The sequence below is a fragment of the Cyclopterus lumpus genome, chromosome 4 (genome assembly GCF_009769545.1).
Source record: "Cyclopterus lumpus isolate fCycLum1 chromosome 4, fCycLum1.pri, whole genome shotgun sequence".
NCBI lineage: Eukaryota > Metazoa > Chordata > Actinopteri > Perciformes > Cyclopteridae > Cyclopterus > Cyclopterus lumpus.
In genome coordinates this window covers 80001-95000 of record NC_046969.1, presented here as the reverse complement: position 1 = coordinate 95000, position 15000 = coordinate 80001, and the positions used below count along the sequence as shown (strand labels likewise).

Here is a 15000-nt window from a genome sequence, read left to right as displayed (position 1 = left end):
ATTCAGACGGGTTAATGGACTTAAAACACTCAAGCGTCTGTTTGAGTGAATGGCTGGAATGAGATGGTTTTGTGGGAGTAGACTTAGATTTAATACAAGTATTATTAAATAATAATGGTTAAAGCGGCAAGAACCTTACACGGGTAATTCAGAATAATTAAAATGCTTCATGATTCAAAGGACGTCTTTGAATGACTGACCTGTGTTTTACATGCTTATTCTTTATTTTGAATAATTATTCACTTTACATCTAAGGTCCCATTAAAAACGGAATGTTGAATAAAGATGTGGGAGGAAGATTGAGTGCACTCTTTGAAATAAGGGTTCCCAAAAGGGTTGTTCTACCCAGAACCATTTGTTTCTGAAGAACCTTTTCTTCAAGAAAGGGTTTTTATGAGGTCTTTGTAAGACTTAGGGTTCCATTTTCATAAAAGAGACACATTTTGGAAGAAAGGATTTTGAGAGCATGGGTGTTAAAAGATGGTTGAGAAAGATCTACGGGATACAGAAGGGTTCTTGGTAGAACCCTTTGGGTGGGTTCTGGGTGGAATCCAGTACACCATAGAAGGGTTCTTTGGAGAACTGTTTATTGGGGTTCCAGGTGGAACCTTTCAAAGATGGTCTTAGATAACGATCTGAAAAGTTTTAGGTGTAACTTTTACAAAAGGTTCTACCAGGAACCAAAATGGTTTTGAAGTCAAAAACCATATTAGGTTCTAGTAAGCACATTTATGTCTAAGAGTGTGGGGAGAAAAGGCAAACTACAGTGACTAAATACATGCAGAACGAGAACGGAGTTAAAAGGACCCATCAACACACACACACACGCACACGCACACGCACACACAGGGCAGACAGACTCAAGTGCTGAGAGCTGAGTGGTGATACTGCTGTGTCACATGTAAATTAATCAGGCTAATAGTTGAACTGAGTAGCACCAGTCAGACAGAAGCCTTATTCTAGACTCTACTGGTCCAGACTGGGACCACTATGCCAACAGTCTTTGTGAAACCCTGACAAATGTATGATATTCTTCCCACCAAAAAAAAACTAAAAGGTAATTTCAGACTGAGTCACAACATCAGGCTGTTGTTAGTCGATAAATAATCCGAGCACATATGATTATATGACCAGTTGTTGTGATGGGGTATTAACAGTGTGAGATAATAGATAGCGTTAAAGCAGAGGTTAGCTTGTGTGTTGTCCTGCCTTATAAAGTACTTCCATTGTCTTGTTCACATTGTAGCTCAGTGAACTGAGCTTATTGCATTATATTATACTTTTCTCAACTTTACCACGACAGATGACATTCATTTCTGGTGCTGTGTTATGGAAACGGGATTGAACGCAGCGTGCTTTTGGACATAGGGCTCAAGTCTAGTGACTGTCTAGACGAGGCCATGCTGCTCTGCAGTTTTAACAGCATCACCCATCTCAACTTACAGAACGGAAGTCTGCAAAACCCGAGGATGGTTCTTTAGGGTCTTTACTTGATGCAGAGGACGGGGCGAAAGGGTCTTTGCCACTGAACGGGTCTACCAGGCCCTTTTTACTCTGAAATGGGTCAATGGCGTCGCCGCCGAACGGCTGGAAGGGGTCGCATGGTTTGGAAGGGTCCGCTGTGCCAGAAGTGCTCACTGGTGTGCTCTTACCTGAAGACATAAAAGAAAAGAGGTAAGCATCGTCCAAGGGAAGAGAGTAGCGTGTTTCTTTTTCAATCATACTGACAAATGCTTGCTGAATAAAACAGCAACTTGTTCAGAGCACAATCAAAAACAAGACTAATATCGGAAATGCTAATGATTTGCGCCCAAAAAAACATTGTTGTCACTGCAGATGCGTGGAAGACATGCTCAAAGGCGAGAGACACCCCAGCGGTGTGCAAACGTTCCCAATACAGAGGAGTGACGTAGAGACTTAGTATATGTAGCAATCTGTCAATCATAAGGTAGCCCCGCCCAAAAGCATACCTTGCTTCATGGTCTGTTTGACTCTAAATTACCATGATATACTAAATACACATGTTGTATTAAAGAAGACTAGAGATTAAGACCAATGTTTACTGAAGGAATAAATCAAGAGAGAAGTTATTTTATATAGACTTCTATACAACCAGAGGAGTCGTATAGAAGTTTTAAGACAGGGACGGAATTTAAGTGCTGGAAATCAATTTCTCTTTGTGTTGACTCGTTTAGTTTCGTCAGCGAGGCTTGCAGCTAAATTCCAGTAACTTTATCACCATCGCTGTGTGCAGGTTTCAGTTGCTTGGTAACTCCAAGCATTTTTTATGAAAAAAAGAAAAAGCGGCACAGCTGGTGTTTTCACACCCAACATGTGAACGGCCTCCTAAAGCATTCTTTTAAAATAAATGATTGGTGCAAATAAGGACACACAGAGTGCTTCTGGGATAGCAGAGACATAATCTTCTTTGTGGTGAGGAAGACGTGCTGAGAGAAAAACAAAAACATGTCATATCAAAGGCTACAGGTCTCACATCTCAAGAGGAGGAAGTAAAGCAAGCGCATGTGTTCACTGATAGCTGAGAGATATAATGACTCACCTCAGTGAACTAAGTTGATAACACAGGATCTGATTTGATCTGTTGTGGATCAAACAAAACACACACACACACACACACACTTTCTAGTTCTCATGGCTGTGCCCACGCCCTGCTCCCCTGCTGTTGTCACCTCAAAGATGGCTACCAGCTTTTGAAAGTCACACAGGTTTCACCCCCACAGCAAAGCAATTCACATCGAGTTCCAACGGCTGCAGGAAATAACACACAACTAAAGACAACAGCCAGAGGACCCAAATCAAAAGAGATACCCCACATTACCAGCTGTTGGTTCACCAGTTTAGACTAGACAAATAGACTTCTGTTGTTCATGTTGTTTGACCACATGTTCACATTTATGCATATGAAACTAGAGCCTGCAATTCATGGTTTGGTCTTTTGAAAATAAAAATAGTGATAAATGACAATCACAATGTCCCAAACCTCAAAGCAACCCAAAACATTCAGATAACAATTATAAAAGAAACAAGAAAAGTAGAAATGTATCAGTGTAGAGCAGCGGTCCCCAACCAATGAGCTGCTGCCCAGTATCGGCCTGTGGGTCCCTTGGTACCGGGCTGCACAGAAAGTTATCACTGGTTATCAAGGTCGGAAAGATGTTTGATTTTGCAAAATGACCGGATACATCCGTCTGTGCCTCTTAACACATTGTAACAATTCTCCCTCCTAACCAAACCTAAGGGGAAAAGTACAACGCTATTTTAAGGGAATGGGCGGATCTGATATTGAGTGTCGAGTCCCTGCCACCGGACCGCGTGATATGCTTGAAACCTCCAAGAATGACCCCACATATTATTATTAAAGCAAATTCAATGCGGCAACCGCTGCAACACACAAAACGAACATGTACAACAAACAGTTAACTCCTCCCAAAGTTTAATTGCATCCTCGACAGTCCCGAAGTCTCTTAATGTCCCCAAAAGAAAGTCCAATGACAAAGCAACCCTACAAAATCCGTCAAACAAAGTTCAAGACAAACAAGCATGACAATTTTGGGGTATATTCGAGCAAGTCCAGTTGAGGAGAATTTCTTTGTGCATGTTACAGGATGTACGTTTTGAGCGATTAGTCCCAATAGTGTTGAAGTTATGAGCATTGAAAAACAAGACACGCCCCCAAGAGGTTCATTGGTCCATATATCCTTAGCACAATGAGATATCAAAATGTTTTTTATGCATGTAGGTGATATAGCTTCAGTCATGATCGACAGAAAAGTTTGTATAAATCGGAACCAGTGTGTAGGAGAAATAGACAATTATGTGTTTTTTGTAGAGCAGGTGGATATTGACATGTGTGAACAATTTCAAGTCAATCGGACATTCTGGGTGAGGGGCGTTGCCGGTCCAACTTTGACAACAAATTTGAAAAAGCAAATTCAACGTCTATATCAGATGGCTATTTTCACCGAGCCTGACAAGCTTGTCAAATTTGGTGAGTTTTGGGGTATGGCAAGTACACCCAATATGCGCCCAATGTTCAAAAATAAATATCAGAATAGGAACAATAAAAATCCAATTTGCAATTTCAATAATAATACCCCTAGCAATTTAAATTAGGGTCCTCTTGGACTGACTTCGTCAGTCGCTCGGACCCCAATAATAATAATACCCATAGCGAATACAATAAGAAAATCCTAAACATTTCAATTAAAGCTGCAAGCGATTTCAAAATAAGCGTGTTGATATCCTCAGGACGTGACATTTATCAAGCACGACAAGTTTGGGGCACATTCGAGGAAGTCTAGTGGAGCCAGTAGGTGGCGCTGTGACAATGTGAACATATGGATGCGTCATGGATCACTATGTGAAGTGTAGACTACGTCATGTAAATTAAACTCTATCACATCATTCAAGTCTCAACTCAACTCACCTGTTCAAACTGACACTCTTTATAACTGGACCCTGTGCACTTCACTTGTTTTTATGTTGATGTTGTTTTAATGTTGTTCCTATCTTTCCTGCTTTTATCTTTTATCCTGTATTATTTTATTGTAAGGTGACCTTGGGTGGGTGACTTGAAAGGCGCCTCCAAATAAAATGTATTATTATTATTATTAAACTTAAAAAGAAGTGATGCAAGAAATTAGTCCCAGTTGGGACATGAACACAGGTCTCCTGCTTCCAAAGCATAGTTATAAACCGCAGGGCTACAGACACAGTTGCATAAATCATATTTTTTACTACAGTATGTTTATAACTTTAGAGTATAAAAATGTCAAATGTTTTTCCAGTTGGTGTTTATGTGACACAATTCGGGGCGACTATGGGTCAGTGGTTAGCATGCCCGTCTTTCAATCAAGGGGTTGGCAGTTCAATCCCCGCCCTAGTCGATGTGTCCTTGAGCAAGACACTTAACCCTGCATTGCTCCCCGTAGCTATGTCTACGGTGTATAATGTAAAGTGTCTTTGAGTATCTTGAAAAGCACTATATAAATTAAATGGATTATTATTATTATTATTACAATTCGAAGGTTTCTTCATGTAAATGTGCTCAGGACTTTACCTGCATCATGAATGATTATTTTGGGCAGGATTAAAACAACTTCCATTTTCATAGCGAATGGTGTTCTTTGCCGCTGACGACTTTTGGTACAGTTTAGAGCATGGTCTCAAGAGTTATTTTTAAGTTAACATGTGTTACATACACCTACCAAGTTTTGTATTTCTATGTCAAACCTACTGCGAGGGCGGCTTTGACGAAGGTTTGTTGAAATTTTGTAGGGGGCAACATTGAGCTGAATTGCCATTTTGAAGGATGAAAATCATATCATAAAACTACATTTAGGACAAGATTTTGACAACTTTTAATTACTACGGTATTTAGGTTGTACTGACCAAATTTGAAGTCTGTCCGATGACTTACCTAGGAGGAGTTCGATAGACTAAAGCATGACAAAATTAATGGAAAAAAATGACACAAAAATTAAAATGTCTGACTTCCGGTACCGTTTAGAGCATGTTCCCAAGAGACTTTCTTTTCAGTTTACATGTTTTACATATGCCTACCAAGTTTCATAAATGTAGGTGAAACATAGCGCTGGGGGTGCTTACATGAATATTTGTAGGGGGCGCTATCGAGCCATATTGCCATTCTGAAGCATTGCAATCGTATCAGGTAACTACATCTTTGACTTTAAATGTGTGTAAGTTTAGTTATGTTTCAAGCGTGTTACATTGGTTTATTCGGTCACGGCGAAGGATCCAATGCTGTACTTTTTTGTAGAGCAGGTCCAAGTGGACATGTGTGGCAAATTTCAAGTCAATCGTTCATAGTTGGGCTTTTCCAACTCAAGGGGGCGCTATAGAGAAAAAACGTTATACCCAAATGTGAGCCAACTAAAATATCAATTTTTTTCACCAGTCCTGATATGCATGTCAAATTAAAAAAAAAAAGTGGGATATGATAAAGCCCCCCAAAACACTGTCATTGCTAGAGAATAATAGTAATTCCTCTACGACGCAGTTAATAACAATAATAAATGATCCTATCGCTTCAGGCCACCGATAATCTTTACCCTTTACGTGTGCCGTACACAGAGACAGACATATGCGACCATGTTTATTTTGAAAAATGACCGGATACATCCGCCTGAGCCTCTTCACATGTCAAAAGGTCACGCAATACGTTACGCCAAAAATGAAAATCACAATCTAGTCACTGAGAGTGGCCTTAAAAGTTTGTTTCAGAAAACATTTCTGCCGGTGTTCTGGATTAAATATACGCCCAAAAAAAAGCACTGAAACCCTGCTTCCATTTCCAACATCCTACCTTTGTATCCTGCAGTGGTCGATCTTGCCTCGTAAGCCTCTTCAGTCTTTTGCATTTGTAGCTTTTTGGGGATAAACAGAGCAAGAACTGTGTATTTGGCATTGGCAGAGATAGAAACACAGAGATAGACAGACAAAAAACTGGAAATACCACCTTGTGGTTGAATCCCTCCACCACCAAATGTAAGTCCACGTCTGTTCAAAATGTCCTCATTTTATCCCATTATGTTTCATTATTATATTATGTACTAATAGACAATTGGCTTTTTATCTCTGTGCACACTCTGTGACACTTTTCTGTTTACGGAACAGAGCAAAAAATAAATAAATCATCACAGTTATAGACCACATTAAAGTGTCGATTCAAAAAGGTCCTTTATTCTGATTAATTTTTTTATTTAGTCTTGCCTTGGGTTATTAAACTTGTTTCAAGGCAACTGAAAAGAATCAAATGTAAAAAATAAAAATAAAAAGTATATCCTAGCTATCCATTAAAGGCACAATGAGTATATATCCAAAAAGACAATATAAAGATATAAACTATTTATAAAACTAGAAAGTGCATTTCCTGCAGAAAATGCACTGGAATGCTGAAAAAATAAAAAAACTGCTGAAAATAGCTACAAATATAGAAAAGGGAAACTACCTGCTGAAACATGTTGAAGCCCAAAAGCATTGATTGAAATGCTGAAAACCCTTGTAGTTAAAATGTATAACTGGAAAAATTGGAAGCAAAACTGCATCATCTAAAGCAGCGTTCCCCAACCAATTCAATTCAACCTCACATCGGATCAGGAACCAGTCCGTGGGTACCCTAGTACCTGGCCGCAGAAAAGGTTGGATTGATTACCAAGGTCGGAAAGATGTTTACTTTGAAAAATGACCGGATACATCCGCCTGAGCCTCGACACATGTCAAGAGGTCATGTGATACGTTACGCCAAAAATTAAACTCACAATCTAGTGACTGACGGTGGCCTTAATTGTCCGTTTCACACAACAACTCTGCCGGTGTTCTGTATTAAAATCAGGGCAGAATATCCTGAGATCGCCAAAAAAGCACTGAAACCCTGCTTCCATTTCCAAAATCCTATCTTTGTAAAGCAGGTTTTCTGCAGTGACAGCGACCAAAACTAAGTTACAGAGTAGACGGCATAAAGAACACACATCGCCATTGGGCATCATTGTCTCCCATCACCCCACGATGGGAACGGCTCTATGCAGAGAAACAAGCTCAGGGCTCCCAAAAATTCGGTAAAGGTGAGTTGTAATTTTCTGCACTTTAGGTTTGTTTTTATGCCGGTCGTATCATTTCATTCCGTCATAGTCATCGCCCACACCGGGAAGGCCGGTCCATGAAAATATTGTCTTACATGAAACTGGTCCGTGGCGCAAAAAAGGTTGAGGACCGCTGTAGAAGATGGAGCCAAACAAACCATTCATTTATTAAATAGTTACTGAATAATTTCCTGTCAATCAACTCAAATCAACTCTTTTCCGAGTAAAGAGGGGAAAATATGTACAAAATTAAAAAGCAATTTTTGGTCTGGAGATTTATTTATTAATTCATTAAGTTCTCGGTGGAACCCCGTGTGGGTACCAGATGAAACCCTTGGAATAGGAAAGGGTTCTCGGTGGAACCCCGTGTGGGTACCAGATGAAACCCTTGGAATAGGAAAGGGTTCTCGGTGGAACCCCGTGTGGGTACCAGATGAAACCCTTGGAATAGGAAAGGGTTCTCGGTGGAACCCCGTGTGGGTACCAGATGAAACCCTTGGAATAGGAAAGGGTTCTCGGTGGAACCCTCTGGGTGGGTACCAGATGAAACCCTTGGAATAGGAAAGGGTTCTCGGTGGAACCCTCTGGGTGGGTACCAGATGAAACCCTTGGAATAGGAAAGGGTTCTCGGTGGAACCCTCTGGGTGGGTACCAGATGAAACCCTTGGAATAGGAAAGGGTTCTCGGTGGAACCCTCTGGGTGAGTACCAGATGAAACCCTTGGAATAGGAAAGGGTTCTCGGTGGAACCCTTTGGGTGGGTACCAGAGGAAACCCTTGGAATAGGAAAGGGTTCTCAGTGGAACCCTCTGGGTGAGTACCAGATGAAACCATTGGAATAGGAAAGGGTTCTCGGTGGAACCCTCTGGGTTAGTACCAGTTGAAACCCTTGGAATAGGAAAGGGTTCTCAGTGGAACCCTCTGGGTGTGTTCTTAATAATAATAATAATAATAATAATGCATTTAATTTATATAGCGCTTTTCATAATACTCAAAGACACTTCACATAATTAAAACATCCTTAAAGCTAAAAATAAATAAATAAGAATAGCTAAAATACAGGTAAAACAAATAAAACAAATAAATAGGGACTTTCTGAGTCACAAAAACAAAAAAACAAACAATCACACATTAAAAGCAGTTCTGAACAGGTGGGTTTTGATTTGCGATTTGAATAAGGAAAGGTCAGTGCAGTCTCTGATGGGTTTGGGGAGAGAGTTCCAGAGGGAGGGGGCAGATATGGAGAAGGCTCTGTCACCCCACGTCCGGTGCTTGGTCCTATGTGGGATGGACAGGAGATCATCAGAGGAGATGGAGTGTGGTGGTGGAGCAGGTCTGTGAGGTAGGAGGGGGCCTGATGGAGTGTGGTGGTGGAGCAGGTCTGTGAGGTAGGAGGGGGCCTGATGGAGTGTGGTGGTGGAGCAGGTCTGTGAGGTAGGAGGGGGCCTGATGGAGTGTGGTGGTGGAGCAGGTCTGAGAGGTAGGAGGGGGTCTGATGGAGTGTGGTGGTGGAGCAGGTCTGTGAGGTAGGAGGGGGCCTGATGGAGTGTGGTGGTGGAGCAGGTCTGTGAGGTAGGAGGGGGTCTGATGGAGTGTGGTGGTGGAGCAGGTCGGTAAGGTAGGAGGGGGCCTGATGGAGTGTGGTGGTGGAGCAGGTCTGTGAGGTAGGAGGGGGCCTGATGGAGTGTGGTGGTGGAGCAGGTCTGAGAGGTAGGAGGGGGCCTGATGGAGTGTGGTGGTGGAGCAGGTCTGAGGTAGGAGGGGGCCTGATGGAGTGTGGTGGTGGAGCAGGTCTGTGAGGTAGGAGGGGGCCTGATGGAGTGTGGTGGTGGAGCAGGTCTGAGGTAGGAGGGGGCCTGATGGAGTGTGGTGGTGGAGCAGGTCGGTGAGGTAGGAGGGGGCCTGATTCTGGAGGGCTTTGTGAGTGAGGAGAAGGATTTTGTATTGGATCCGTTGTGGGACGGGGAGCCAGTGAAGGTTCTGGAGAACAGGGGTCATGTGATCACGGGAACGGGAGTGGGTGAGCAGGCGAGCAGCAGAGTTCTGGATGTATTGGAGTTTGTTTAGGATTTTGGAAGATGTGCCATAAAGAATAATAATACCCTTATGCTGCGTTTACACCAAGCAACGCTTTACTCACGCAAGTTTACTCGCCCGACTATTTGTGTTTATTCTCTTCATTGGCTCTCCGTGGCTTTACTCCATGGAAACAGTTGTCATCTCCGCCATCCACCATGGCAGAAATAACCACTAGTTCTGCCTTGTACTCGGAACATCGAACGCCCTGGTGTTTGGGTTCATAACATCATCCCTAGGCACAAACAGGGATGATGTTATGAACCCTAAAACATAAAACACAACAGTTGTCATGGTCGTGGCAGTATTAATGGGGAGTTGAAGCTTGCCCTGGCAGAGGACCGTGGGAATGTTAAGAGCACACCATGTTGCTTGTATAGGTGTTAAAACCACACGGCCAATCAAACCGTTGTCATACAACGCACACATGCGTATTTAGTTCTCTTACCAAAATACCTCGGCCGATCGGGGTGAGCGTTTTATTTCCCACTCCCCAGAATTGTACATACATTATTTCAGAGAAATACAAGTGTGTGTGAAGAAAAGTAAAATATAAGACAAAGAATATCATTTAAAAAATGGAGGACAATTGTTACAATGCTGGCATTTAGCCCGACCTTCTATGAACACACACACACACACACACACACACACACACACACACTTTCATTCTTCAGCATGCATGTGAAACCAGCAGAGCGGTGACTATGCGCATTATGGTTATGTTGTAATCGCACACAGAAAACCACCATGTATGTTGGTTTTTGATGAAACCCAAAGTCCCACTTCCCTTTTCCACTTGCCTTGGTCGGCCAGTGTATGTTCTCTCATCATTCGTCTTTCTCAACTATTTCTAAGCTAAATGGGTATCCAGTACTATAATAGAGGTTTCCAACCTTTGTATTTTACTTAAAATTAGTTTGTCTATTTTTATTAAATCAACTTCCTTGAATGAATATAACTCGTCAGTTTCCTCAACGTAAATAAAGTGATGTCGCCTTGACAGATTTTACTTTTGGAGTTATTACCGTCGCAAAATACTTTTGCGGAGGTTATGTTTTGATCGCTGTGTATTTATTTGTAAATATGTCTGTTTGTTATTCGCATAACTCAAAAAGTATTAAACCGAATCGCATGAAATTTGGTGGGATGATTGGCTGTTATCCGGGGACCATTTGATTAGATTTTGGGAGCGATCGGGTCAAAGGTCAAAATCATAAAAATGTCAAAATCATCTTTTTACCATAGCGTTTTTAATTTGTGTCTAATTTGCATGATACTAATGCCAAAATGTTCAGAACTTAATGCCCACTCGTGTGATATCCACCACGACACAATGCCGTCATTACCCTTGTTAGCGAAATGGGGGTCAAAGGTCAGGGACTCACGATACATCAATTGTTTTCTTTCGAAATTAATAAATCAAGGCTGATGTTCATACATAATTCTTTTGTGATGTTTACCACAATATCTGGTATCAAGTTACATAAATTTACTGTTCCCCACACTCCAAAAAGTGGCTGCGGCGAAGGTATGTGCTCTACCGAGTGCCCGTTCTAGTTGGAAATGTTTGGATCACACCAGTCGAAAACAAAGAGAATTCTGCACATAGAATAATGCAAATAATAATAGTAGAGCCTATTTGCAACTGTGCAGAAATACTGGGTTTGAGTTTAGAGTGAGGACAAAACATTTTGAAAATCTTTTTAAATAGTTGATACACAGACTTTTGTGTTATGCATCCAGTAAGTTTGTTATTGAGATTATAGTTCTACGTGTGGAAATCTAATTTTGACAACGTCAGAGAACGCTGGAGCACCCCCTGTGATCTAGACAGTACAATACAGAAGACACCTCGTTATTTAAGCCTGGATGTGACACTCACCACTGGGTGGTTTGGGTCTTGGGGGAACACTTTTCTTCGGTGGCAGAGCTGGCGTGTCATTCTTCCTGCTGAAAGGGTCGTCCACAAACACCGACTGGAAAGGAAGAGTCGGAACATGTGGTTGATTAGCAGTCAGCCGTCATTTCAATATACTAGAATCTGGCAGTCAGTGACACAACTAAAGAAATGATGGCGTCAGGAAACACTTCAACTTATCGGTTTGAAAAACAAAAGTTTGTGCCAATACGCATTTAATAGGACATATCAGCGCCAAAAGGTGATTTCAGGATGAGTGCTGGCCTCTGGTACCTTCTGGTAGTCCGGCAGCCAGCTGGCCCTGCCCTCAAAAGGGTCTCGGGGCTTCGACATGAGGCTGAAGTCTGCAAACCCAGCGGAGCTGTTGCTGCTGCTGCTGAAGGAACTGCTGCCGAACGGGTCCAGCGTGCCAAACAGGTCTGAAACAAGTAACAAGGAATTTACGTCATTAAGCACATTTACATGGAGTGACCACAATTATGGGCCAACTTAAAATGTCCAGAATTGTTGAGGCCACTTCTCCGTCAGCTCCGTTTGACACCGAAGCTGACCAACATCTTTTTGTTTTTAAATTCAGCCAGGTTAATGTTCCCAGGGCCTTGAAGCAAGCGGGTCAATTATTCTTGTGCTATCAAAACATATATTAATTTGAAATGGTTCCCTTTCAATGAAACTTACTTTGGTGCTTATCGGTTGAGATTTGTGTCTATGAACAATTGTCTCGACAATTATTGGATGGATTGCCAGGAAATCTGGTGCACTTTAGCAATAAGCGATATTAATAAGCACATGTTGGCATGGTACACCCCTAAACTAAGATGGTAAATATAGTTAATATTAAACCTGCTACATTGTCATAACGAGCATGCTAGCATCTCATGTTAGCTCTTACTTTAGCATTTAAAAGAATGGTTCTAATTATTAATGATTAACTGTACAAAATAAAAAGCTACCTTGCCGTTTTGATTTGAATAAGAGCCCATTCAAGTACGAAACATTTAGATTCTTGTGTCATAAATGACAGCTAGTGTGGGTGCTGTGCAGCTGTAGTAGGACCATCTGAGTTGAGTTGAGTAAGCAAACGGGACACCGTGTTAATGGGCAAACCAACATGTAACCTCAGGCTGAGCACAAACAGTGGCCCCGCCGCGGTGACCGGCTCCAGTTACCTCCGATCACTGGGGCATTCAGGCAGACCCACAACACGGACTACACTGATATCTTGGAGGAAATGAAAGAGCTTTTCTCTTGCTGAGGTGAACAAACAGCTGACTGAAAAACTCTGGTGCACTGGCTGACGTCAGATATTAATTTGTTCAAGGGTTATGCCACCACAAAACCGACGAAAGTACTCCGAGACAGACTAGGGGTGTCACCGAACTGACTGGGTGGGAAAAGTGTCTAGTTCTCGAAACTGTTCAACCAAGGTTTACCAAGGTCACCATCACTTTAATATCTATGCTTGCATTAAACTCAATGACCAAGACTGTTTTATGGCAATGTTGGCTATTAGAGAGCCCAAAGACTGACTTGGGCTCTCTAAAAAGAAAACCCATGATGTCCACTGTAGATGTGAGGGAATACAGAAAACTACCATACCTGGTCCTTTGGGCTTGGAGTTGCTTGAAGAGAATGGGTCATTGCTTGTGAAGTGACTGGCTTGCTGCTGGAAGCACAAGAAGATTGAATAAATCAATGGTACGCACATTTAGATTTTACACTGTTTGGAGTGAACTGCTGAACAGGCGATACCAGAACTCTCAAGACATTAAAAGAAAAACCTGCTTCAATATGTCTTAATGCTTCAAAAAAGCCAACAATGAGCAGTCATCTTAAAATCTGTAGGAATTTCATATAATTAGACAAATTTAAATTCTGTTCTGGTCTTCGCTCTTGAACAGGTACCTTGGAAGGTAACGTGGCGCTTTTACTGAAGGGGTCTGGTGTGGAGAAGGGATCCATCTTCGTGGTCTTCTTGAAGAAATCTTCGGACGAAGCCTTGAACGGATCGGTCTCTTTGAACGGGTCTCCTCCGAAAGGATCTGCAGCAGAAGATGACGAACACCTTCAGCTATCGAGAGCCTTACTGTGGCGTTTCCTTGAACTCTGTTAGTAACCAGAGACCAGGACCAGGTCTTGCTTTGAGACAGCAGTAGCTCCACATTGAGCGATTGACACCGCTTGGATTTCAACTTTGTCCACACAATTTTAATGTGCAGCCCTGAGTAGGTATCAGCTGTTTGTGACGCAAAGTAAACACCGACTCTGCACTTTTGTTGGGTTCTTTTTATACCTTGAGTGGCCAAAACAATGTGTCATGTGAAAGAAGTTAAAAATCAGAAATGTTCTATTTTCAAGCATCAGCATGTTACATTATTTTGAATTACAGTTAAGGATCAGGAGGAAATTCTAGGTGATAAAGGAACTTGTATTAAAAATGAACTAAAAACAGCTGAAGCTGTTCCATTAATCAGATGTCCACTCACCTCCCTTGAACGTACAGTATTTCAATATTTCACCGCCTACATTTGGCAGTATTGCAGCCATAACAAAATGAAGCATTCAGTCAGAGCTCTTCCATGGAATCTAATAGATGATTTTTAGAAGAGGCACTCTACCCTGTAGGTCATGAAGCCCAGGGGCGAGCACGCTGCATTCACACCAAATCAGGCGTTGCAAAGAAAATGGCCTAAAAGAGCAATAACAGGCTGTCCCTGCTGTGTGGAAAAGGTTGATTTCAATCACTGATCTCCATCTACCGAGCAGAGAAGTGAAAGTCCACAATATCGCTGAAGGGGGAGTATGGAGTGACGTCGGCTACACGGCAGCATCACGGCCCCTCTTGGTTGTCTTCGGGAGCGTTATTTGAGGGTTAACACAATTTGTCAAAGAACTGTACCGTTTGCGTTTAGTTTTTTTACAGTGGACCTCATATAACCCGTACAAAATATAACTTACATTGTATTTTTTTTGTATGACTTCATCTTATGCCCCTCACTGTCACAAATGTGACTGAAAATGCACAAAGCACTCATCAGGAGTCTTCTCAAAGGGCAGGGGATAATATCGCACAGAAATTATTATTAAACCATATTTGGATTCAAAAGTCATTTGAAAGTCTCAGGATATTATCGGAATAATCCATATGATTGATTGTACTATAACATAAAACAAAGCATGGTACAATCTGTGTTATATGCACAATCATGTATAAAAAAGGTGGATTGATAGAGCAGATAAATATTACAGGTTTGATTTCTGGAATACTAATATTAAACATACTGAACCCTGTTTGCAGCAGCAGTCAACATTGTTACTAATCCGTTTATGTGCAACAAAATAATATCAACTCCAGGGCCACTGACTAACTTTACTTTGGCTG

At 41.7% G+C, this 15000-nt stretch overlaps 1 protein-coding gene across 1 annotated transcript in view; it reads right to left on the bottom strand.

Moving 5' to 3' along the window:
- Positions 1-15000, bottom strand: part of LOC117729319 (epidermal growth factor receptor substrate 15-like 1) — a 49231-nt gene that overhangs the window by 9659 nt on the left and 24572 nt on the right. Inside the window, exons 17-21 of the mRNA XM_034530292.1 lie at positions 13524-13660; positions 13218-13284; positions 11892-12037; positions 11583-11676; positions 1491-1652 (exon numbers count right to left, since the gene is read on the bottom strand). Of these exons, the coding sequence (XP_034386183.1) occupies positions 1491-1652; positions 11583-11676; positions 11892-12037; positions 13218-13284; positions 13524-13660 (606 nt within the window). The remainder of the gene's footprint in view (positions 1-1490; positions 1653-11582; positions 11677-11891; positions 12038-13217; positions 13285-13523; positions 13661-15000) is intronic.